Source organism: Branchiostoma belcheri, unplaced genomic scaffold, assembly GCF_001625305.1.
Source record: "Branchiostoma belcheri isolate BF01 breed outbred unplaced genomic scaffold, Haploidv18h27 scaffold8, whole genome shotgun sequence".
In the NCBI taxonomy this organism is placed as follows: domain Eukaryota; kingdom Metazoa; phylum Chordata; class Leptocardii; order Amphioxiformes; family Branchiostomatidae; genus Branchiostoma; species Branchiostoma belcheri.
In genome coordinates this window covers 4,586,630-4,608,645 of record NW_017804464.1, presented here as the reverse complement: position 1 = coordinate 4,608,645, position 22,016 = coordinate 4,586,630, and the positions used below count along the sequence as shown (strand labels likewise).

Genomic DNA, 22,016 nt, shown 5'->3' with positions numbered 1-22,016 from the left:
GTCCACGTGAGTCAGCACCTGTCACAGTCATGGTGGCAACGTTACTTTATTTTAGGTGCAGAAACATTTTCTCCTTCAATGTTACGGTCTCTGACCGTAAACAGGACTACTTTCCGTACAATTTTCTGTAAATGATTGTCTTTTTTTAACATACCTGGTAATGAATGAAGTGAACCAATCAAGGATTTAAAGGGCAGTGGACAGATACCTTCACTTCACTTGCCATTCAGACAAAAAGATTTGCCCCATACATGCGTAAGACAATACTTTATTGTCTTTAGCCAATGTGGGGTTATATGGTGTATTTGGTCAATTAAAACTAATTTGTCATCATTATCTACGGACTATGCATCTACAAATGATACATCCTGCTTTTCACATTGTCAGTAATGTATGTAGCTCTACTGTCCCTATTCCTATTACTTAACGCTTTGCCTGTAAGCTTTGAGAAAGAATTTCACATGACATAATCACAAAGAGAGGATTTCAAGTGTAATGTGACACTGTGATAATCATCTACATGTTTTTCTTGATGTTCACTTATAAAAATTTTCCTGTAAATCGTTGTAGTTTCATGTTTTATTGTGTCAGTTGAATTTCCTAATATAAAACATTAGTCTCATACTAGCAAAGGTGTTACTTTGTAGTGTATCCATTTGTCAAGGATCTGGATTGCTTGTTGTAACTTGTAAGGGAAGCAAATGTTGTGTGATTTGAATTTGAAACTGTACATATCAACATAAAAGAAAAAAACAACAACCACGTCTCTGGAATGATAGCAGAACTTCTTTATTTTCAGTTCACCATTTTCTGTAAGGAAAAAAATTATATTGGTGTATCTCCAAGCTCAAATCCTTCATTCCTCAGATCTGGAGGCGGATCCACTTTTGTTTGAAGTCAAATCTTGGCTGATGGCATATGCTGATGACATGCTTATCCTTGGTGTATCAGAACCCGGAAAGTTTGTCTAATAGCTGACGGATCATCGTCCTTATTTGGGCATTTGTCATGTGCTCAGAGCTGGCAATGGCATTGGCCACCACTATTGTGTCCTTCACAGTCTTGGCTTTGACCCAGATGCGTCCGTTCACCCCCACAGCTGTCTCAAATGGAACGTTCTTCCCCAGGAACTTCAGGATGTCACAGTTGGGAGACAGCATTCTGGATAGGATGAAGGGAGAACCAGGTTTATGTTTTTATTTATCCTTCTACACTTCATGGTGCTATGGTAAAACAGAAGTACACTGTACATACAAGACCACAGAAACTTTATTATTTGCTTGTATGGTACTGGCAAGAGGGTGAGAAGAAAATTTGTGATCTTATGTGAGACCCACCCTCCTTATGCTTCTGTAAATGCCACTAGTATTTCTATGATATGTGGAATTGTTGTACGTTTGTATTTACATTTGCCAGTGCGCAATTTTTAAAAACACTAAGCTTAATTTTTCCACAGACTTTCTATTCTAGAGCATATTTTTCTGGAGCATTTAGCACATGTACTATATTTCTAAAACTGTTTTTTTCCAATCCAGATTTGTAGAAAATAGATCAGATCTAAAAAAAAGTACTGTATAAGGAATTGGTCCTTTTAACCCAACTCACTTTCTGACGAGGTTGAGTGAGGTGTGGAACATGAAGCCTCCGTTAGCAGGGATGACTCCGTACCCACTGCTGTGTCCTCCAGAGTCAATACACACCAGCTCAGGCTCCATGTCTTTATTAGCTACCAACAGCTTGGCAAACACAAGGTCACCAACCTGGGGATGGGCAGAAACATGTCTTTATAACTACACATGGACAAGTCCATTAATATTGTATGTGTACATGGGACGCCGGATTATATTTGAAAACAGTTACGTCTGATCAAGAGAGACACACAGCACCTGTCACAGGTGGTTAACACCTTCAAACCATCTGTCACAGACTCGCAGGTAGTTACCACCTTTCTAATGTAAAAGTCACCTGTCACATTTCAGGTGGTTAGACTGGAAAAACAGTAATGACTTTGAATAGAAAATGTGAATAACCTTGCAATTAAATAAATCAGAACTTAAGTCAAGATACAGTAATACAAGAGTGAGTACCTGTGTGTTGTTTTACTTCATATATGAAAGCCTAAAGTACAGTCGTATGTACATTCAGATATAGGTTGACACATTTCAACTGTCTACTAACTTGTCTGTCCTTCCTTTCTTTCTTTTTTTTTCATTAAAATGTTGTTTCAAAATAAGTCTGAGCCCAACCTTAACGTTTGGTCTGTTCCTCTTAGTTGCCCCCTCGAAGGCCAGGTAAGACAGAGTTGCAGGCTGTGTAGCTCCGATGTCGACTCTGTACACGTCGCCTGACTTCACCGTCACAATACCTATCACATCCTCACCCTTAGCTGGGATGTACTGGAAACGAAATATACACAAAAAAACATAAATGTACATCAAACAGCACACACTGCATTAAACGAAGTACCTAGAGACTTGAGGCAAGACCAAGCACCAAGTGAGAAAAAAACAAGTCACCACGTCTAGTACGATAGCAGACGTTAAAGGACAACAACAAACATTTCTTGATTACAAAATTTAAGAAAGAGTGTGTGTGTGTGTGTGTGGGGGGGGGGGGTAGCCAGCCTGATCCAACACATCGACATGTATGCTAGTATAGTAACGTAAAAAAAGGCTGGTTCCCTTGAATTTAAGGTTATAACTGACATTTCTTTACATAAAATCAAGTAGCCACCTGTGTAGAAGAGCACCACCTTACGAGACATAGAAAAGAGACCAAATGTATGGCAAGCCCTTGGTGTAAACAAGACAACACGTGTTTGCATGCTGGTTGCGAGTTCTCACCCTTCTTTGGTGGCAGTCTATCCAGTATAAGTTGGGTTCTTTGTGACGAAGGATCCCGCTCTTCGTTACCAGAACTTCCTCTCCGTCCTGCCTCAGTCCTGGACCAAGTGCAACTTTGGACGTTTTCTCGGAGGCCCGAAATTCCGATAAAACGTCACCGGGAATCACAACTTTACCGACGGAGTCCGCCATTTTGTTTTCTGCTGCTGACAACGTGAAAAAGCGACACCCTACGGTTAACTTAAGTACTGCAGCCAGTGATCTCGGTCACGCATCACATGTACACATGCAGCCATTTCTCTTTTGAATTATAATAAATCCCATTTTTCTGTGTTTGTTAATAGTAAATAAAGAGCTTGTTAAGTATTGTTTACACTTACAGTACTCTCCTTTATTTTTATGATTTGGTTCTTGGACAAGATGATCAACTGTGCCAATTTACTGAAAGACTGTCTTTATACAATTAGAGAAGATGTTGCACTAGATTTTTGATATCCTTTCGAATGAAGTAATACAGAGTCAAATGACAAAAGAAGGCTTAGAAATAAAAGGAAGCTTTTATTTGGAAGTGACATTCAATAAGAAGACATTGCAATAAACAGAGTGTTTTCAATGGTTATCTTATTTTCATCCACAACTCCGTAATAAAAGGCTCATATGTGTGTAAAGATACATGTGTACAATCTTGTAGAGGTGATAGTTACATAAATGTGTGGACTTACTGTAATTCAAAGACTGTTGATTTCTATACAAGTAAGAGAGCATACCATCTTTTCATGAAAGCATCCTCTTACTGATTTTGTTTCAATATTGATGAAAACTGCAAATTGATAGAATCATCAATGAACACACATGCTATTAATGTCTCAATAAAAATGGTTTATTTGGTTTCTACTGATCAGTTTTGTGGGGTTTAAGAGGGATGTCCAGGTTGATGTCTGCTCCGTCCTGTACTTTGGCAGCCTCAGCGGCAGCTATGGCAGCCCTGAACGCTTCCTTCATCGCCTCCTGTTTCGCTTTCTTCTCCTTCTTCTTCTGTTTCCTCTCTTCTTTCTCTATTTCCTCCACCATGGCCACAAATTTAGGACTGGTGGGGTGGACGTTGTATCCCAGCCGCTCGCGAGCCTGACCAATCAGACGCTCCTTACGTTTCTTGGCTTCCTCCAGCTGTTCTTTCTTCTGCCGGCGCTCCTCGTGGACCTGCTCGATGAGTTTGGGCATCTTCGCCATATTCGCAGCAACCCGCTTCTCCCTGGAAAAGAGATAGGGAAATTTTGCATTTTATCATCTAAGAAAACATACCACTTATGAGCTGTAGAAAATACATAAAAAGAGTGAAATATCCTGTATTCTACTTGCAAAGGCAGAGAAAAAGGAAAAAAGAAAACAAAATAAAATTGGGGCTGCCGTTACGAATCGGATGGCACCCAGGCTAGAGTCAAATCATGTTGCATTGAAGTTGAACAGCAAGTACTGTTGGTTGACATCAGTGAAGCATTCATTCAAAACAACACGATTTATATTTTTTTCCAGATTCCAGTTGTCTAACCAAAGTCAAACAGAACAGAGCTCCTAGATTAATAAATGAGGTAATAGGTAGGAAAGTATAAACCTAAGGGCTGCAAGTATTCAATAACCATAAAGACATATAAAATAATAACCAATAATAAAAATACAAGAAAGACAGTTTGCAAATATCTAGTCTAACAATTCATGACAAAAGGACCCCTACTTGACCAGTTGTTTATCTACCGGTAATTTTCCAAGTTTTTGCGTAGATGTGTATTCTAATTCGGGATAATGTTAGTTAAATCTTTAAGTTTAAGATTGTCGTCAGCCCACCAAGCTAATTTAGCCTCGGCCTGTGCTGCCCTCTTGACAGCGATGTTCTGCTGCATCTCCTGTAACGTCAGGTACCAGTCTCTCTCCTCCTCCTGCAGGTCTGCAAGCTCTGCTTTGGTTGGCCAACACATGGATGGATCCAACCCTGAGAAAATAAAACAGGTATTTTCCAAACAACCCTAGAAAAAAGCCTTTTTTTTGGTGGACCCTGGCAAATGCAAGGAACATAAATTTTCAAGCTGATTGACCATTTCTAGCTCCATGACCTGACACCTGAGGGATGAAACATTGTACAATCGGCTTTTCAACATTGACATTGAAAATCAATTTGTTAAACTGTATGTATAAGTTGTATCACTAGAGTCATTGCCAAAGTCTAAAAAAAAAGAGAAAAAAATCCCTATAGCTACCAACCCTAATCTTTTTAGGCCTGAAACAGAAAACACAACATTTTTTCCTAGGCCTAAGTGTTTCTCATAACTCGTACACTCATCTCTATCTGTCTACCTAGTATTTCACATCTGTCTAGACTTGTTAATTATAAGACCACATTTTTTTTATGTTCAAATTTGAGCCAACCCACCATCTCATCTCCCTTCCTCCTCTCTCCTTACTTTTTTCTGTCACCCCCCAATCTCCCCAACCCCTCCCCCCAGCTCCCTGCCTTTTGATCGTCCATAATGGCCATCCTTTCTACTCCATCGATCCCAGTGCCGTGACTGGAAGTCTGCGGCTGAACGTGCTTACCTGACGCCTCCCCGTGTCGTCCCCACAGTTTACGGTCAAACTTCAGCGTTTTCTGGAAGTCCGGAGTTTTGGGGTCGGTCTTATCTGGTATGTATCTGCTCCTGTCAAGCGGGAACGGCGGCGCTCTGTATCTCGCCACTTGCATACAAGAGTCATACTGTGTTCTACAATATTCTGAAGCTGTTGAAGATCCTAAACAAGGTCCGACGTTCCTGAAATGGCACAGAAAAGCTAGTCTTGGGAATTCTCGAGCAATGGAGGTCGCCATTGTGATGATGAATATTGCTGGGCCTTCCTGTCGGTCCCATTGCCAAGTCCCCCTAGGCCTCTCTGAAATAAGAAAAATCAAGATAAATTTAGGATAGAAGAACTAGTAAATATGAATATACAAGCAGGGACTATATCTATTATCTACAGGTCTTTCCATTCACCATTCAAACTAGATTAAAGCTAGTATTATAGATGTTAAGAAATTGAAAAATATCTTATTCAGGACAATTTTTGTTGGAAGTATAGGGCCTTGCAAGATGGGTTCCACCAAGACGGTGGCGTATTTTTTCGACCCCGACGTCGGGAATTTCCACTATGGTAGGTGATGTTTTCTAACCCATCTTAATGATCATCTTGTCCCTGAAATGATGAGTCATCCGAAGGAGATGTTTCTTTGGTTCCCCTTTAAACCTGCGTTCTCTTTCCGTTGGACATTCTCACAGAAAGGGGGAGGGGGGCACGTAAGGTTCTTCTCAACTTCTTTGTTGTAAAACTAAAGGGAGCTCTGTGAAGGAGAGACCAGGACTGGAGGGACTATTTTCTTCCTGACGTTTCTGCATCTTGTCTTGGTTTGTTGTGATGTACAGAAATATTTGATGCCTTCAAGCATTGAAACTATCGATATGTGAGGTAAAAAGATAATTTTCACTGATGTGATTTGTATAGTAGAAAAGTATTTCAACGAGAATAAAATAATTTCGACACTTTGTCACACTCACAAATTATGACTCACACACACACACAAAATTCACAAATTTATGTTCGTTTGTTTGTTTTCATGCACTTTCTTCACCGCACCCCACCGGCCGCAATAGCCGTGCACCCTGAGCGGGATGCCCTAGATAGGGCTTTGCTCAGAATAGAATAGATCACAGCAAAAAGCAACGTTACAAATACAGGTAGTGTCAGACTGAGATCAGTTTTGGAACACAATATCTTTATAATATATATGGTTCTTTAATACAACGGGTGATATGGTAGATGTGTTTGTTTGTTTGTTTATTTATTTAACCAGGAAGTACATGTCGCCAATAATTGGCAGTTTTCAAAGATTCCTGGGGGGTTAACCCCAACAAAACTACATGACATATAAATTATAATTATAACAAAAGATTAAAGATGAACTAACAAAGGTCAACTTAAAATAGATTAACTTATCGTGAACAAGACGAAATCATAACTAACTCATCAACAATCAAATGAAATAAGGTAACATAGAAGTAATTATAATCGTTCAGATATCAAATCATAATGGTTGATAATCATGTGTGATTGTGACAATGTGAATGAGACATCAAGGAGACATGAATCATAATTTTTGTGCTCCTTCTACTTATTAGATGATAAGTATTAAAGTAATTAAAAAAATGGCACTTTTTTCTGTTATCCCAGGCCAGGGCCACCCCATGAAGCCCCATCGCCTGGCCCTCACACACAGCCTAGTACTGCACTATGGGCTCTACAAGAGGATGCAGGTATGAACATATTTTGTAATAATTTGTTGTCCTATCATATGATATCCAACAATCCCATTATGCTTCTTCTTCTATTGTATATGTATACAACATGTATAACTGACATGCATAGAAATATATTCCCGAGAATATGTATGTACGTACTAAATAGTGAGATGATATTGCTTGGATAGTCAGATTCAATGTAGCTTCTCCTTGAACAATGTATAAACCTCCAATATCATCTAATAGTACATGTAACTGTAAACCCTACTTTTTTATATAATACTTGACGTAAAACCTTACCGCCATACCCAGGTGTACCGCCCGTACCGTGCCACGGTCCACGACATGTGCCGCTTCCACTCGGAGGACTACATCGACTTCCTGCAGCGCGTGACTCCGCAGAACGTCCAGAACTTCACCAAGAGTTTACAGCAGTTCAACGTCGGCGATGACTGGTAGGTTGTTTGTGTTAGTCCTGGGAAAAAATGTTGTGTTTCCTGTTTCCCGACCGACCCTAGAAAAAAACTGTCGACCCTACCCTTTTCTTGTGTGGGTCCCTCCAATATCCATGGGACATCCAGCTTATCAACCTTTTGTAGCTCATTGATCTGACACCTGAGTGATGAAACGTTGTACAATTTGTTACACTGTATTACTGTGTTTGATCTCTAAAGATTGCTAAGCCTAAAGTAAAAAAAAATGATAATAGTAATCCCTATGTACCGATTTTTTTCAGGACTAATATAAGAACAGGAAACACAACATTTTTTCCACAGTCCTGATATCTTTACATCTTTTACATGGCCTGCAGAATTTGCATACCCAGGTACCTATATATATATATTGACAATACATGTACAGTGAAATGCTACAGGGGCCACATATAGACAGTTCTGTAATTTAGAGGTATGTGATTTTTTTTTCATTGCAGCCCAGTGTTCCCAGGTCTCTTCAACTTCTGTTCCATGTATACTGGAGCTACACTGGAAGGAGCCGTCAAACTCAACAACAACGTAAGTTGCAATCGGACACTTTACATCAGGTCTGATTTATCAAAATTACTAGCTGAGCATAGTGCTGTGTACCAGTTCACTGGACTTGAATCGGGACTTGTTAGAATGTTTAGGTTCAAGTGAAAAAAACCTAAAAGTCAAGAACCGAGTCCGGACTTATTACCATAAGAGACCATTTCACATACCTCTTTTCTTTCCAAACCACCTAAAACCTTATGTACATGTAGATTGCAAAATCTGTGCTGCAAAATGAAGAAAACATTGCCATCGGGCATTGTCAAGTACAATCCTCCATGTTATGTGGCCAAAGTTTCACCCAGACTGCTTGCAAGGTTGCCAACATGCAATTTTGTATATGCCATGGGTTTACGTCTGGACTTACTAGTCCGGAACTGAACCTAAACCTCTGGACTTGAATCCGGACCTTGACCTAAATGTGGGTTTAGGTATGCAGCACTAGCTGAGCAGATGTTATTTTGATACGTAATATGTTACTAATGTGTTGTGCCACATATTATTTGGCAGATTTGTGACATAGCAGTGAACTGGGCTGGAGGTCTACATCATGCAAAGAAATTTGAGGTGAGAAAACCCACACAACATTTTCACAAAGCCTTCTCACTTTTGCTACATAGACTTATACACGGTATAGACATTATGTTAGTAGAATACTTTCTTATAACAAAATACAGCCCTGTGGTAATGAATCATACCTGTTGTTATGCCTGAATTGAAGTGTCTTTACAATGCACATAGAGCACTTAGTATTGGGAAATCAAGTATCTTTACATGTTATTTGTAATGAAGCACCTCATCTTACAATTATTCACTGTCTTTTTTGTCACAGGCATCAGGGTTCTGCTATGTCAATGACATTGTCATTGGGATACTGGAGCTACTAAAGTTAGTATGATTAATTCTTCAAAGTCTGCTTTTTCTTCTACATTTTCCTCCTCTTGCTTTTAAGTGAAAGACAATGCCAGTGCTTGCAGTTGTTTTATCCTATATTCTTAGCATGAAAGTTCATCTGTGTTGGTACAGGTCATTATGAAATAAAGACTAAGCTTTAACTTCCAACACTTAAATTACGGAGTTGGGACTTACCCAAATTTTCGTATGACCTGCTACTACGGTCACGTGTCTCTGACGTCACATTCCAAGAGTAGACGGGTCCATTCCGTGAACAAGGTTGATGGAGTTAACCAAAAATTTGGTTAAGTCTCAATTCCGTTTACTAATTTAAGTGTTGGAAGTTAAAGCTTACTGCTTAATCTTTATTTCATAATCCTATATTCTGTTTACATGTCTCAGCCACATGAGAGATCATCGTCTTTAAGTTATTTGATTTACAATTTATGTCACTTAAGTGTTGACACAAGTATTTGCCCCCCTCCCCAGATATCACCCACGTGTCCTGTATGTTGACATTGACATTCACCATGGTGACGGTGTTCAGGAGGCGTTCTACCTGACAGACAGAGTCATGACTGTCTCCTTTCACAAGTATGGCAACCACTTCTTCCCTGGTACAGGTGGGTTGCTTTACTTGTTCTTTACTTTAGAATATGCTACCAGGAAAACCGGCTGCTACTTGTAATGTACCTGACTGACAATCTTTCATGTACATGTTCCAAAAAATTCTGTCTTATCATATAGTATGATCTGATGCTAATGTGTAATCATTTGTTTCCAAAATAGAAGGAGTTGGTTGTATGCTGAAGTCAGTGTTTTCTTTGTTTTTGCATTTGGTTTTATTAGTACAATATTGTTTTTGCTCTGTTTCTTCTTCCATTCCAAACACTGACTTCTGACCTGGTCAATGACCTGAGCCAGACCTTCTGTCACCATGGTAACTGGTGTTGGGTTACATAATGTTGCAATTTTATAGTAGGGGGGATTTAGACTCCCGTCACCATATTTCATGAACTTTTTTCTGTCACAGGTGACATGTATGAGGTTGGTGCAGAAGGTGGGAAGTATTACTCACTCAACGTACCACTCAAGGATGGCATCGATGACCACAGTAAGATCATTTTCAACAGTCTTAAACACAATTTCTACAATTACATTGTGTTTCGGATCACTCTGAACAACTTAGTGTGTGTTTTTTGTGTTGCTGTTGAACAATACTTCATTACGAATGTCTTCTATTTTTCCTTCCGTTTGTCCTAGATTACCGCCAGCTGTTCAATCCCATCATGCAACAGGTGGTTGAGTTCTTCCGCCCCACCTGTATTGTACTACAGGTGAGATGGTTCTACATGTGTCTGTTCAAGCTTGTTGGAACTTACAAACTTTTCAGACATCATCAAAACTGCTATCCAAAACATATGTAGCTTTTACGACTTCAAGGAACAAGAAGTTAAAATAAAAGACATAGAAGGCCTAGTTCAGTTGTTATTTTTTTACACACTGCCAGAAATAGCAAAACAATGCAAAGAGATAACAAGAAAGGAAAGAAGGCAAATGATTTAAATGTGAAGAAATGATTGACCTCTCCTGATTCCGTGTTCTGCAGTGTGGTGCTGACTCCCTGGGCTGTGATAGGCTGGGCTGCTTCAACCTCAGTGTCAAAGGTCATGGGTAAGCACACCATTGTCCATCACCTTCACCTATGTGTATACTATGACACCACTGTATTGCTGTGAATTTTACAGTTTCTCCTCCCAGACATTTTATCTTATGAATCAAAGATTATTGCCCTTTTCATGTTCATGCATTAGTATGATGATACTGTAGAATGATGATATTGTATTACCCGGTATGATGTCATTCATTCATTCATTCATTCATATTACAACAGTATACTAGCAGCCACTATGCATCTTAGTCAGTTGATGTTGTGATTTTTGCCAACTCGCCCCCCCCCCCATTTCATTTTCTGTATCTTGTTGTTTCCCTGCCCACAGGGAGTGTGTCAGCTTCATGAAGGGGTTCAACCTCCCCCTGCTGGTACTAGGGGGAGGGGGGTACACTGTGAGGAATGTGGCCAGGTGCTGGTAAGTGTCACAGTCAAATTATGCATGTAGTATCGTAAAGCTCTAGTATTTTACGGTACTCACACACTCACTCTCACTCACTCACTTACTCACTATCTTAAATACAATTGCGGTATCTTTTCATATTACTTGAAACATTTCATCTCTGAAAATTTATACATCTGCATGTATTTGTTGGGATTTCTTTTTAGTAAACATTTGTTGTGTTTGTGCAGGACACATGAGACGGCCCTGTTGTTAGATGAGGAGGTCAACAATGAGCTGCCCTATAACGGTACGTCCTTATCTGTGACAATTCAGCCTAGTGAGGGTAAAGAAGCTATATAGTGCCTGGTATGTGATACACTATAAAGTACAGGTACAGTACCATACCTACTAAGGGACTCATGTACATGTACATCTTGACATGAGAATTCCAATACAAATTCCTTATGATATCCCTGTTGGCATTGCTGAAATATGTTCCTCTTATCTTCTGAAAACTCTTTATTTTCCCTCAGAGTATTTTGAGTACTTTTCACCAGACTTCACGCTGCACCCTGACACCAGCACCAGGATTGAAAACTGCAACACCAAAGGGGTAAGTACAGGGGGCATTTGTAAGGACCAACTTTCTATATCAGTGCTTCTTCACTTCTGTGGTTATTTTAATATGAGGGCTTGCATTGGGGGTCTCGACAATGTTCTACGCTAAATTTTGAGAGCTACGTATTATGCTAAATTCATGAAGATTCTCAATTGCGTTTTATGAGAAATTCCGGGTAGCTACAACGCATAACATAAAATTAAAACAGCAAATTACGCTCTACACAAAATGCACCAATTACACTCTACATTGAATTAGAGCGGTCCGTCTATGCTCTATGTAGAATCAAAACAGCTGATTATGCTCTCCGGAAAAGGGAATGCGGGCCCCCTAATATGTGTGTTCAGTCTCTTTCTATAATATGTTTCTTGCTACGTCGATGAAGGTTAGACATCCAGGTAATACGATATGCCAAAAAGCAGTTACTCAAATCATATCTAGTTGCTTGAGTAACTGCTCTCTGGCAATATGTTTCTTGGTTTCCTAAATCTTTTTTCTTGCCTCATCAGTATCTTGAACAGATTCGGCAGACCATCAATGACAACCTGAAGTCGCTGAGCCACGCGCCTAGCGTACAGATGCACGATATCCCGCCGGACCTTTTCAGTCTGGAGGTGGTGGAGGAACCAGACCCGGACATACGCGAAAGTGTACAAGACCAGGACAACAGGTAAGGAAGTGCTAGTAGTAAAGGGAGAGGAAAGCAAGCTACTTATTTTAGGAGGGAGGGTGTGAGGTTACAATGTTGTTGGAGATTCACAAAATGTACTGTGTTACATGAAGTTGTAGGCCAATAATTTTGCATTTTTGGTGATAATGCTACAGCATAGAGTATATTTTGACAAGTATTTTCATTTATGTAGTCTTACAATAAAACCTCTTTCTCTTTACTACAGGATTGAACCAGCTAACGAGTATTATGATGGAGACAAAGATCAAGACAGAGACAACGACCTGGATGTATGACAGTCTCCAACATAGCAGAACTCTGCTGATAACAGCTGATGTATTGTACATATATGTGTAGTCATCCTAAACCTGCATTTTGTAAAAGGCTTTGGTTTTGTTTTAGATTCTAGAGGGTACAAAGAGACAAAACAAAATATGAGAAACAAACTGCTGGTTTAATGGAAAGATACAGGATTTATTAGGACAGTACATGACAAGGGATTTTGAAGGTAGTGAATTTGTCCCCTCTATTCTGTAACAGTGGTTTTATAATGTTAAGCCCCTGTGCTGATGAGTACAGTTTTTACATTATGTCTTGTACATACTTCTTAACCTGGACTTTCCTCTTATGACCTCTAACCATTTTTCCTCAATGTTATGTCCATTGTTTAATGTATAGTGTATGGTGTTTCTACAAGTACAATGCCATAAAGACAAATTTAGTGGCACTCTCTATTGTTATGGTCAAGCATTAAATTACAATATTTAGATGTGATATTCATAAATGTGTTGTCTATTGTCAATATTTACCATTATCCAGATACTGATGATAAATGAAAGAAGTTGACCACCCACAGGTTACCATTAATTATTACTGGTTAAAGATGTTTCACAAGGAAGTAAAGAAAATGCAGATTAACTGATATGAAATCCTGCAATTAAACACACTAGGCTTCACTGTGACTTGACAAACATACATTGTAAGGTACAGCTTGTAACATATTTTCTACTCAGAATTTCTGTCAGATAATACCCCCAATGTACATTTGTAGTCAATGACTATTGGAATGATAACTTGTATGAGACAAACACTTCGCTTGTATTTGTAGTTAGATCAACCAGCCATTAAACCAGTGCTGGCAGCAGTAACGTCTCACATGGCAGCGACGACGTCTGTTCCACCACCATCCATGGCAGCGGCTAGTTGAGCAATATCTCACACAAACTCTGATTGGGTCAATGCCAGCCGGAATGTATTGTGGCACGTAGTGCACGTCTCGGACATGCCTTCTGTCAACCCGAGCCTCACCTGCAATAGAATGTCTAACACATATCAGCAAGAGGAACTACCCGTAACTACATAGAAATAAAATAAAGCATGTATATTAAGTAGCAAGGTGGAAGGGGCACTTGGATTCTACCATTCCACCTCCATTATGATACGCTGGTGGGTACTGCCCTGGTTTAGATCGAGAGAGAGTAAAGCTCTACATTATGAGCTCCCTACATCCTTACAACAACGTTTGGTTGTAGGACAGTGATAATTAGGCACTAGAAACAACAATAACTAGTTGACTCACATGCATACATTAAGTAATCTTTTGTTTATGTGTAACATTTTTATATTTCTAAATGAGATTGATATACAAAAATTATGAGCTATTCAAATGAAATATCCTCACCTAAGGTGTTTTCTGTCTCTTCCGCTCCGTCCTCTGTTCCTTCTTGTATGGCCAAGAGGGACCGCTGAAGAAATGAGAAACAAGCAAGGCTATAGTGAAATTCCCTTTTTTTAAAGGGCCACCATAGTCACAAAATCAAAAGTCAAGTAATTTGTAATACTGGAAGCTTACCTCTTGAGGCTGCCCTCCAGCTGGTTGGAGCAGGATCATAAAAAGTGCTACACCCATGAACAGCATCACGGTTGCCATGGAAACACGCCCAGGTCGCTAATCAATTCAAAGTAATGAGAGCATAATCGTGAGTAGCCTGGTATCCAGTCTATCGTGGTTGGGGCTGAGCTTCTGTAGCTCCGAAGAGGACGAGCCCCAACAACGGTAAGCTGGACACCAGGCTACATCATGAGTAAACATGAGTTCAGAGTAATGAGAGCATAATCGTCAGTAGCCTGGTAGCCAGTCTATCGTGGTTGGGGCTGAGCTCCTGCAGCCTCGAAGAGGACGAGCCCCAACAACGGTAAGCTGGACATCAGGCTAGATCAGGAGTAAACATAAGTTCCGTTCTTTACTAAACGCCACAAATAAATGGTTTCTGAGCCACTGTCGGTTTTTAGTGTGATCCATATTTCTAAATGGCTGTACATACGGATAAAACTTGTGTGGTGCATGTAATTTTCAATGTTATACAAAAAAAAATTGTTTCTACTGCTTCAAGCAGATGTAAGGAAACCCATTACATGGAACACCTTTTGAGTGTATTTGTATCTTCCCCATATGTAAATATTTATATAAATTTTCACCTTCGTAGGACAGGTACTTTTTTCCTATTGTAAGTGTTGTGTCATCCAAAGAAATTTTTTTATATAATTATAATACAACATCTAATCACAAGACGTGGTGACGGCACACTCAAGTTTTTTCAACTTACATTAATGCCGCCACCAACACATGTACAGGGGACAATACATACAATACTCATTTTCACTTGAGCGAAGTGAGGAAAGTTGTGTAAAGTGCCTCTCCCAGGGGCACAAGATCGGTGGAATGTCAGGACTCAAATTCGGGATCTCTTGATTCCAAGTCGAGCACTCTGTCGCTGCGCCACACCCCACATCCAAAGAAATTCATTGTCGTTGTCAATTCTGGTCAGTAAAAATGGACACATTACCCAGAGAACTCACCTTATTCTGCACCCCGGTGTCCATCATCTCTCTCGTTCATCAGTAGAATGATATTCTTACGATTCTCGGAGGTCGGCAACTCAGTATCTGATACTATATAGCTAACTGCGTGGATGTGTTCAACAATTTTCACTTTCTTTACTTCCTCTAGCCTCTACCAGACTTCAGAAGGGGATGCCAAAGAGTAGAAATTGCATTGACCAAATGGACAGAAGATCGAAGAACATGCCAAGGGAATTAGTGCCGCTCTCGAACAAACTGCACTCTGAGTTTAGTAGACCAATTCCCCTGGCATACTATCTATCTATTTCACCAATTTCTACTCTTTACAGCCGCTACTAAAGCCTGGTTAGAGGTTAACTGAGCGGCGTCTGTGTGCATGTGGTTACATGCTCTGAACACCTGTCTACTACGTAGCTTAACGTCCATAGCAACCTTCCTTGATATCGAATTTCCTTAGCAACCTTCCTTGTGGGTGAAGTCAGTCAAGCAAGTAGCCTGTCTCTTTCTTTTCGAAGATAACAAGCTTAAAGTCCAAACACCTCTTTACCGAATCATCAATTGCCAAAAACGCACGTGAACTCACTACAATGCAGTCATAATCTAATCTGAAATCTGATCGCAGACCGAGACGTTTGTGGACGTTTTAAGCCTCGTGAACCCGCATGACGAGAGGCTCTCAAGTTGTGACTCTGACTGCCGGCTAGTCATGTGGAAAGTGACAAATATAAAACGACAACAGAAACAGGAACCTGAGTGTGCAGGTGTTTAAGGTCATGGCCTCAAGACGAGAACATGCCTGTACTTGAATACACCACGGAAGTTCCGGTCAATTAGATCACCTTACCTTTTCACTGTGACGACGGGGAAACTTAGTACAGCTACGCAGTTCATTCTGAGACACTGAGTGGGTAAGGACAACCGCTCCACGGATCGTAAGACTTTATCTGCCACTTTTGTTGTCGAACGAGAGGGACGATGGCCACTGGTGTTCAGAACAAGGTGTGTGTGATATGTAATATTATACAGTATATAGATTCTTGTATTTTAGTAGTAGCTAGCGTGTTGTTGAGCGCTGGCGCTGTTTTTTCGCTTTACCTTTACTGTATAGCAAACCTTCATACTATACGGAAGTATTCGTTAGCTTTTCACGTCCTCAAGGAAGTGCAACTCTAACGAATACTTCCGTATAGTATGAAGGTTTGCTATACAGTAAAGGTAAAGCAAAAAAAAACAGCGCCAGCGCTCAACAACACGCTAGCTACTACTAAAATACAAGAATCTATATACTGTATAATATTACATATCACACACATCTTGTTCTGAACACCAGTGGCCATCGTCCCTCTCGTTCGACAACAAAAGTGGCAGATAAAGTCTTACGATCCGTGGAGCGGTTGTCCTTACCCACTCAGTGTCTCAGAATGAACTGCGTAGCTGTACTAAGTTTCCCCGTCGTCACAGTGAAAAGGTAAGGTGATCTAATTGACCGGAACTTCCGTGGTGTATTCAAGTACAGGCATGTTCTCGTCTTGAGGCCATGACCTTAAACACCTGCACACTCAGGTTCCTGTTTCTGTTGTCGTTTTATATTTGTCACTTTCCACATGACTAGCCGGCAGTCAGAGTCACAACTTGAGAGCCTCTCGTCATGCGGGTTCACGAGGCTTAAAACGTCTCGGTCTGCGATCAGACAGTTACAAACCGATTCTCTAGACTTATTCATTGCGTCATATTTTGTATAAATGCAGAGGTTTGGGTTTTGGCTTATTTTTTGCGTCTTTTTAAATGTAGGCTATTTTTATCGGGCTTTCTTTTCAGTGCAGTGGTATCTTTTCTACCCCTTTGGGTTGGAGTAAAAAAGATATCAGTGCAAAAAGAAAGCCCGATTTAAAAAGGCCCCAAAAGACGCCAAAAATAAGCCTAAACCTCTGCCTGGAGAGTAGTTCGTTTTCTGTTGTGTTTAACTCCAGAGAGTTGGAAGTAATGGGGCAACACTACGTCACAAACGGAGAACCCCTGGGATGAATTTAGACTCCTTATATTTCTGTTTATTTCAAAATTTAGAAATAAAATCTAAGTGTAAGACGAGCTCATAAAGTCACTTATGTAGAGCTACTCCCAAATCACGTGGATTGGATGTCCACGTGATTTGGATTTAACATCTAAATTTGCGTTGTCTAAATCTACATATACTAGTAGTTGCACATATCGACCTAAATAATAGACTCTCGATACGTATACGTAGAATCGTGTGTTGCTTTTTAATCATTACCCTTTAATTTGCCTGACCCATTTTTAACAGGAAGGACGGTACAAATTCCAAAAGGCCATTCAAAAATCCTCCTAAAACTATTGCTAGCTAGCGCTTGTTCTAGATTTTTAACATGTCGCAGTGCAAGACCGCTCTCGTCACTGGCGGGACCCGAGGAATCGGCTACGGTATAGCCGAGGAGCTCGCCACCGCCGGTTATGACCTTATTCTTGGGTACCGGCAAAACCAAGACCGTGCCGAAGACGCCAAGGCACACCTAGAGGGAACGTACAATGTACGCGTGTTCCTGGTGTCAGGCGAGGCGGGAGACGAAACCACGGTGGACGCTTACTTCTCCTGTGTCCAGGAGAACTTTGGTGGTAAACTGACGGCCCTGGTCCACAACGCCGGAGCGTACTGGCAAAACCGTTCCCACACCAAACCAGACGCCAGTGGCAGCTGGTTCCAAGGCTGGGAGGCGTACGAGTTCTTCCAGGGCATGTACCCGAAATGTTTCATCAGGCTGGTGGAGAGGGCGGTCACCTGTATGGAGGACGGGCGAGGGTACATCGTCGCCGTGTCTTCCCCCGGGTGTAACAACTCCCGCGGGCCGAACCTCGCCTACATCACCCCGGGTACGGCTAAGGCAAGTGTGGAGTACCTGGTCAGGCACTACGCCAAGCAGCTGGCGCCCAGGCGGATCACCTGTAACGTCGTCATCCCGGGCTTCACCAAGACCGAGGCCTGGGACCCAGTCGTGGAGGAGTTAGGGGCGGCGCAAGTCGACGCTTTCATCGGTTCCTGCGGTATGAGACGGTGGGCTTCTCCCCGTGAAGTCGGCGGTGTGGCGGCGTTCCTGTGCTCGGAGAAGGCGGCGTTCATCACCGGCGCGTCATTGCCTGTGGACGGCGGCGTCCACCTCAAGTAATTACGATAACGTCAAACCGAACATGCTTGGCTGTAGGGGACAGAACTGTCAACTGTAGGTCCCCTCATAACATAGGTCCTTTATTTCATGTACACGTAATAAATTGCAATAGCCTTCGGGCAGGAACTTGCAATAAATTTTCATTAAAAAGTGTGAAGAATGGCAACCGCCGAGTAGAATGAAATGCCATATGCATAACGCACGCGAGCATCTTGCAATTTCTGATAACTATTTAAACGTCGTTTAATAATGTATTAGTCACAAGAGGTTATCAGACATAAAGACCAACTGTTCTATCACAACCATCTTCCATAAGATCACCGTGTATTTTATTACTATCAGCGTCTGTAATATTATACATCAACGTGTACCTTCAGGTATACAATGGTTTCTAGGTACATAAAGCCACATCTTCATTTAAAATCGGATTTCATTCAAATGCGTTCTTGTTGTATTTTTTTTAGAAACTTTTTTTTTCTCCTAAAAAGCAGCTTCAATATCCTAGAAGACAAAATGCTTATTTTGGAAGTTAGAAATGCAGGCCTCCCTACTATACTTAGGCTGAAGCTGCTGAGTATCCATATACAGATATGTTACGTAATGCATTTACCAACATACCAAACATAATACAATAGAAACATGAACGAACATTCTCTTATCCTCTATCATCGGTTACTAGTACTATCTCTGTCCCCATCACCTTACCCAGCTACACACTATATAACTTTGGAAGCCCGTGGGTCTACGGGAGGGGTAATGATATACCCTAGTGAACACCGCATCTGACGCCCCATTTACAACAGTAGCTTCTACAGTTTCGCTTACACACCGTTCTACAACGGATACCCCACCAACGTTTGACTCGTTTGAGTACGCGCTCTGGTTCCTTGTGGTCCACATGTACAAGTGGCCCTGTTGAATTAAAAACGTACATAATAAGGAACGTTTCATCGACAAATCGTGGCATCTGTTGTGTACCTTTATTGACATCAACGATATAACGATTTCTAGTTTTTTTATTTGTTAACTGTATCCGTTCATCTTGTTTTGTTGTGATTTAATAAATAAAGATCTTCATTTATTAACGGATTATGTTATAAACGTTGCACTATCAACTGTGCAAACAATCGATCTACTTTACTCAATTGCAATATATAACAATTTTGCATATAACACTATTTCTACACACGAAGACATATAAATGTTTTCAGAAGTCATGCACATAATCTTATAAGCATGCATGCGTGAAAACGGTATCACTACCTATACTGGTACTCGTATTTTACCATTGTTTGATGTGTCGGCACTGGTATAAGAATCATTCTAAGTGCACTCTGACCTAGATATATTTCCCGGACCCTATTTCTTTAGTATGGTTATTCATTCAAATTTCGAAAAAAAAATTATTACCATCAAATTCACGATCTTCTCCATTTATCTCGTCAGTTGGCACTGCTCCTTCCTTGTTGCTTTCCATCAATTCCAGAAGAGAGTTCTGTAAAAAAAATAAGATTAACAAGACATTTAGCACCCGAGAGTGATCATGTATTAAAGTTTCCAAGTAGCCAGAACAAACATACGGTCTATTTGACTCCTTGTCAGTTTGTACGCTCCCAACGCTCGACATACCTCGTCTTCCTGCTGTGCATCACTCGGCTGGAGGATAACCGACACAACCACCACCAACACAGCAACACCCACAGCCAGTTTCACTGGTGTCATGGAAACGCCACATCCAGACCACTTCTTCTGTACGTGTGAGATAGGTGGACATCTTTTATGTGAATTGAAAGCTAGAAGAAGTGGTAATATTTTACCCTCAGACCTGTTTACACAGGAAAAAGGCCAATTGCCGTAGGACATGTACAGTTCATTTTTACGGTAAATCGGCCCTATCGTATATCCTATTGAGTGTTGTAACCTAACTTGTATAGGAGATAAGAATGAAGTCACTCTCATTGTGGATTCTGGTCAAGTCCAGATCTGTTTACTTTCTGTCGTGGGATCTACTGCTCAGTCATCTGTGTCTAAATCTTGGCTGCCGTTCCACGACTGCGCTCCAAATAGTCACTGAGCGACGCAGGTGTTACATGCTCCGAACACCTGTCTACTACGTATCTTAACAAGACGTCCATAGCAACCTTCCTTGATATCGAATTTCCTTAGCAACCTTCCTTGTAGACAAACTTAAAATCTTAGCCTCCATAGCATGCCAACAACTGGGGGTTTGGGGGGTCTTCGGGGTCTTTCGGAGCTTTTATGTGCTATTTTCTGATTGCATATAGACAACATAGCCGGCCTGGTTGAATTACCCCCGTTTTTAGAGCTGGGCTAATCAGAAAACAGCCGAAGACCACCAAACCCCCAGTTCTATAAGCCTGCTACGGAGGCTATTAAAATCTGCGGTCATGTCAGTCGAGCAAATAGACCCTTTGCACACCTGCTTTACATATAATTTGTCTCTTTCTTTCTTTCCTTCTTTCTTTCTTTCCTTCTTTCTTTCTTTCTTTCCTTCCGACGGTAACAAGCGTAAATCCAAATACACGACACCAATCATGACGCTCACCCGGACGCCATTCTCATTTTAAACCATTCAATGGTAGGTGACATGCACACTCAGCCCTCGTACAATATGAAGTACAAGTCACATAATATGAGGGCCCTACTGGAATAAACATGTCTGCATCGGGAAGATGTCAAACTGCAACGTCTACAGCTACCTTCACTGAAGTTGATATCCGCCTAGCACTCTTCCCTGTGACAGACTTCACGGCTACTCTTTTATTCTCTGGGGATCTCCTTATCTTACAAGTGCCATAAAAAAGACATCCGGTGTTTCAATAAAAAGAATCAAACCCAATAGACACCTTCGTAGATTTCAGGGCGGCAGCGTCAATTTTTTTTTCTGGGAAACATTCTCTCCCCGGCAAAGACCCTCGGCGGCAAGACCGTCCCCGCGGCATAGCTCGCGTCGCTCCCCGAAAAAAAGAAATAACGCCGCCGCATCAGAAGTCTGCGAAGGAGGCTAGAAACCCAACGGGTTTTGAATGTACAGTCTCTATGTTTTTAGTCCGTATTTATATTAAGTTAGCGGGTCTGACGGTTCTTTTCACAGCTGACGACACTATTGTAGTAATCTACAGACTCACCTTCTTCAGGGGGACTTTGGAGTCCATCATGTCTCTCACTGAACCCCAGATTCAGCCCGGCGATTTTTTTCTCAGCGCTCAGAAACCGCTCCTACTCATTCGGCGTCTAAAAACTATCTGCGCGATCGCAGTATTCTTCACTTCTAAAACTTCCTTGTTGATGTTGTCTTGAATGTGGGACGGTCCAACGGCTCTTGTAAACCTGGTAGGCCTTAGCTGGAATGCGATATCTGCGTGCGGTTGACCGAAACCTTTGCAGTGCTGTCGTCCCGAATAGCCAGAGGGCAGTGTGTGTAGATATTGGATTGGCCATTGGATTTGAGCCAAAACTGGCACCTTACCTCAAATATGCAGCACAGCGTCCCATCACTGTGACAGTACACCCGTATACGAACT

General features: G+C 41.1%; 5 protein-coding genes across 5 annotated transcripts; 2 read left to right on the top strand and 3 right to left on the bottom strand.

Moving 5' to 3' along the window:
• Window positions 1-766: 766 nt before the first annotated feature.
• On the bottom strand, window positions 767-3,074 carry LOC109486165 (exosome complex component RRP40-like). Its single transcript, XM_019789871.1, has 4 exons — window positions 2,844-3,074; window positions 2,247-2,396; window positions 1,606-1,760; window positions 767-1,161 (listed from the first exon to the last, which is right to left on the bottom strand). The coding sequence occupies exons 1-4, from the start codon at window positions 3,033-3,035 to the stop codon at window positions 948-950; spliced, it is 711 nt and encodes a 236-aa protein (XP_019645430.1). The 5' UTR covers window positions 3,036-3,074; the 3' UTR covers window positions 767-947.
• A 311-nt stretch (window positions 3,075-3,385) lies between these two features.
• Window positions 3,386-5,740, bottom strand: LOC109486162 (growth arrest and DNA damage-inducible proteins-interacting protein 1-like). The gene is made up of 3 exons (XM_019789867.1): window positions 5,433-5,740; window positions 4,686-4,830; window positions 3,386-4,095 (listed from the first exon to the last, which is right to left on the bottom strand). Exons 1-3 carry the CDS (start codon window positions 5,698-5,700, stop codon window positions 3,735-3,737), a joined length of 774 nt encoding a protein of 257 aa, XP_019645426.1. The 5' UTR covers window positions 5,701-5,740; the 3' UTR covers window positions 3,386-3,734.
• Window positions 5,741-5,923: 183 nt separating this feature from the next.
• LOC109486136 (histone deacetylase 3-like) lies at window positions 5,924-13,029 on the top strand. The gene is made up of 15 exons (XM_019789839.1): window positions 5,924-6,020; window positions 7,095-7,177; window positions 7,475-7,617; window positions 8,094-8,175; window positions 8,701-8,757; window positions 9,023-9,078; window positions 9,574-9,707; window positions 10,118-10,198; window positions 10,348-10,421; window positions 10,694-10,758; window positions 11,085-11,174; window positions 11,390-11,448; window positions 11,675-11,754; window positions 12,270-12,430; window positions 12,657-13,029. Exons 1-15 carry the CDS (start codon window positions 5,960-5,962, stop codon window positions 12,724-12,726), a joined length of 1,296 nt encoding a protein of 431 aa, XP_019645398.1. The 5' UTR covers window positions 5,924-5,959; the 3' UTR covers window positions 12,727-13,029.
• Window positions 13,030-13,531: 502 nt separating this feature from the next.
• LOC109486184 lies at window positions 13,532-15,511 on the bottom strand. The gene is made up of 4 exons (XM_019789897.1): window positions 15,290-15,511; window positions 14,283-14,378; window positions 14,112-14,175; window positions 13,532-13,738 (listed from the first exon to the last, which is right to left on the bottom strand). Exons 1-4 carry the CDS (start codon window positions 15,314-15,316, stop codon window positions 13,539-13,541), a joined length of 387 nt encoding a protein of 128 aa, XP_019645456.1. The 5' UTR covers window positions 15,317-15,511; the 3' UTR covers window positions 13,532-13,538.
• Window positions 15,512-17,551: 2,040 nt separating this feature from the next.
• On the top strand, window positions 17,552-18,678 carry LOC109486160 (uncharacterized oxidoreductase YmfI-like). Its single transcript, XM_019789865.1, has one exon. The coding sequence runs from the start codon at window positions 17,677-17,679 to the stop codon at window positions 18,469-18,471; it is 795 nt and encodes a 264-aa protein (XP_019645424.1). The 5' UTR covers window positions 17,552-17,676; the 3' UTR covers window positions 18,472-18,678.
• The last annotated feature ends 3,338 nt before the right edge of the window (window positions 18,679-22,016 follow it).

Bases quoted from the DNA above. Each gene is read 5' to 3' on its own strand.
- LOC109486165 (XM_019789871.1), bottom strand. From the start codon at position 3,035: ATGGCGGACTCCGTCGGTAAAGTTGTGATTCCCGGTGACGTTTTATCG. The intron at 2,397-2,843 runs GTGAGAACTCGC...TTTCGTTTCCAG, and splicing joins TAGACTGCCACCAAAGAAGG to TACATCCCAGCTAAGGGTGA. The intron at 1,162-1,605 runs GTGAGTTGGGTT...CATCCTATCCAG, and splicing joins TCACTCAACCTCGTCAGAAA to AATGCTGTCTCCCAACTGTG.
- LOC109486162 (XM_019789867.1), bottom strand. From the start codon at position 5,700: ATGGCGACCTCCATTGCTCGAGAATTCCCAAGACTAGCTTTTCTGTGC. The intron at 4,831-5,432 runs GTAAGCACGTTC...TTATTTTCTCAG, and splicing joins ACGACACGGGGAGGCGTCAG to GGTTGGATCCATCCATGTGT. The intron at 4,096-4,685 runs GTGGGCTGACGA...TCTCTTTTCCAG, and splicing joins GCCGAGGCTAAATTAGCTTG to GGAGAAGCGGGTTGCTGCGA.
- LOC109486136 (XM_019789839.1), top strand. From the start codon at position 5,960: ATGGGTTCCACCAAGACGGTGGCGTATTTTTTCGACCCCGACGTCGGG. The intron at 9,079-9,573 runs GTTAGTATGATT...CCCCCTCCCCAG, and splicing joins GGGATACTGGAGCTACTAAA to ATATCACCCACGTGTCCTGT. The intron at 10,759-11,084 runs GTAAGCACACCA...CCCTGCCCACAG, and splicing joins CTCAGTGTCAAAGGTCATGG to GGAGTGTGTCAGCTTCATGA.
- LOC109486184 (XM_019789897.1), bottom strand. From the start codon at position 15,316: ATGATGGACACCGGGGTGCAGAATAAG. The intron at 14,379-15,289 runs GTGAGTTCTCTG...TGAATTGATTAG, and splicing joins ACACCGGGGTGCAGAATAAG to CGACCTGGGCGTGTTTCCAT. The intron at 14,176-14,282 runs GTAAGCTTCCAG...TCATTTCTTCAG, and splicing joins CTGGAGGGCAGCCTCAAGAG to CGGTCCCTCTTGGCCATACA.
- LOC109486160 (XM_019789865.1), top strand. From the start codon at position 17,677: ATGTCGCAGTGCAAGACCGCTCTCGTCACTGGCGGGACCCGAGGAATC.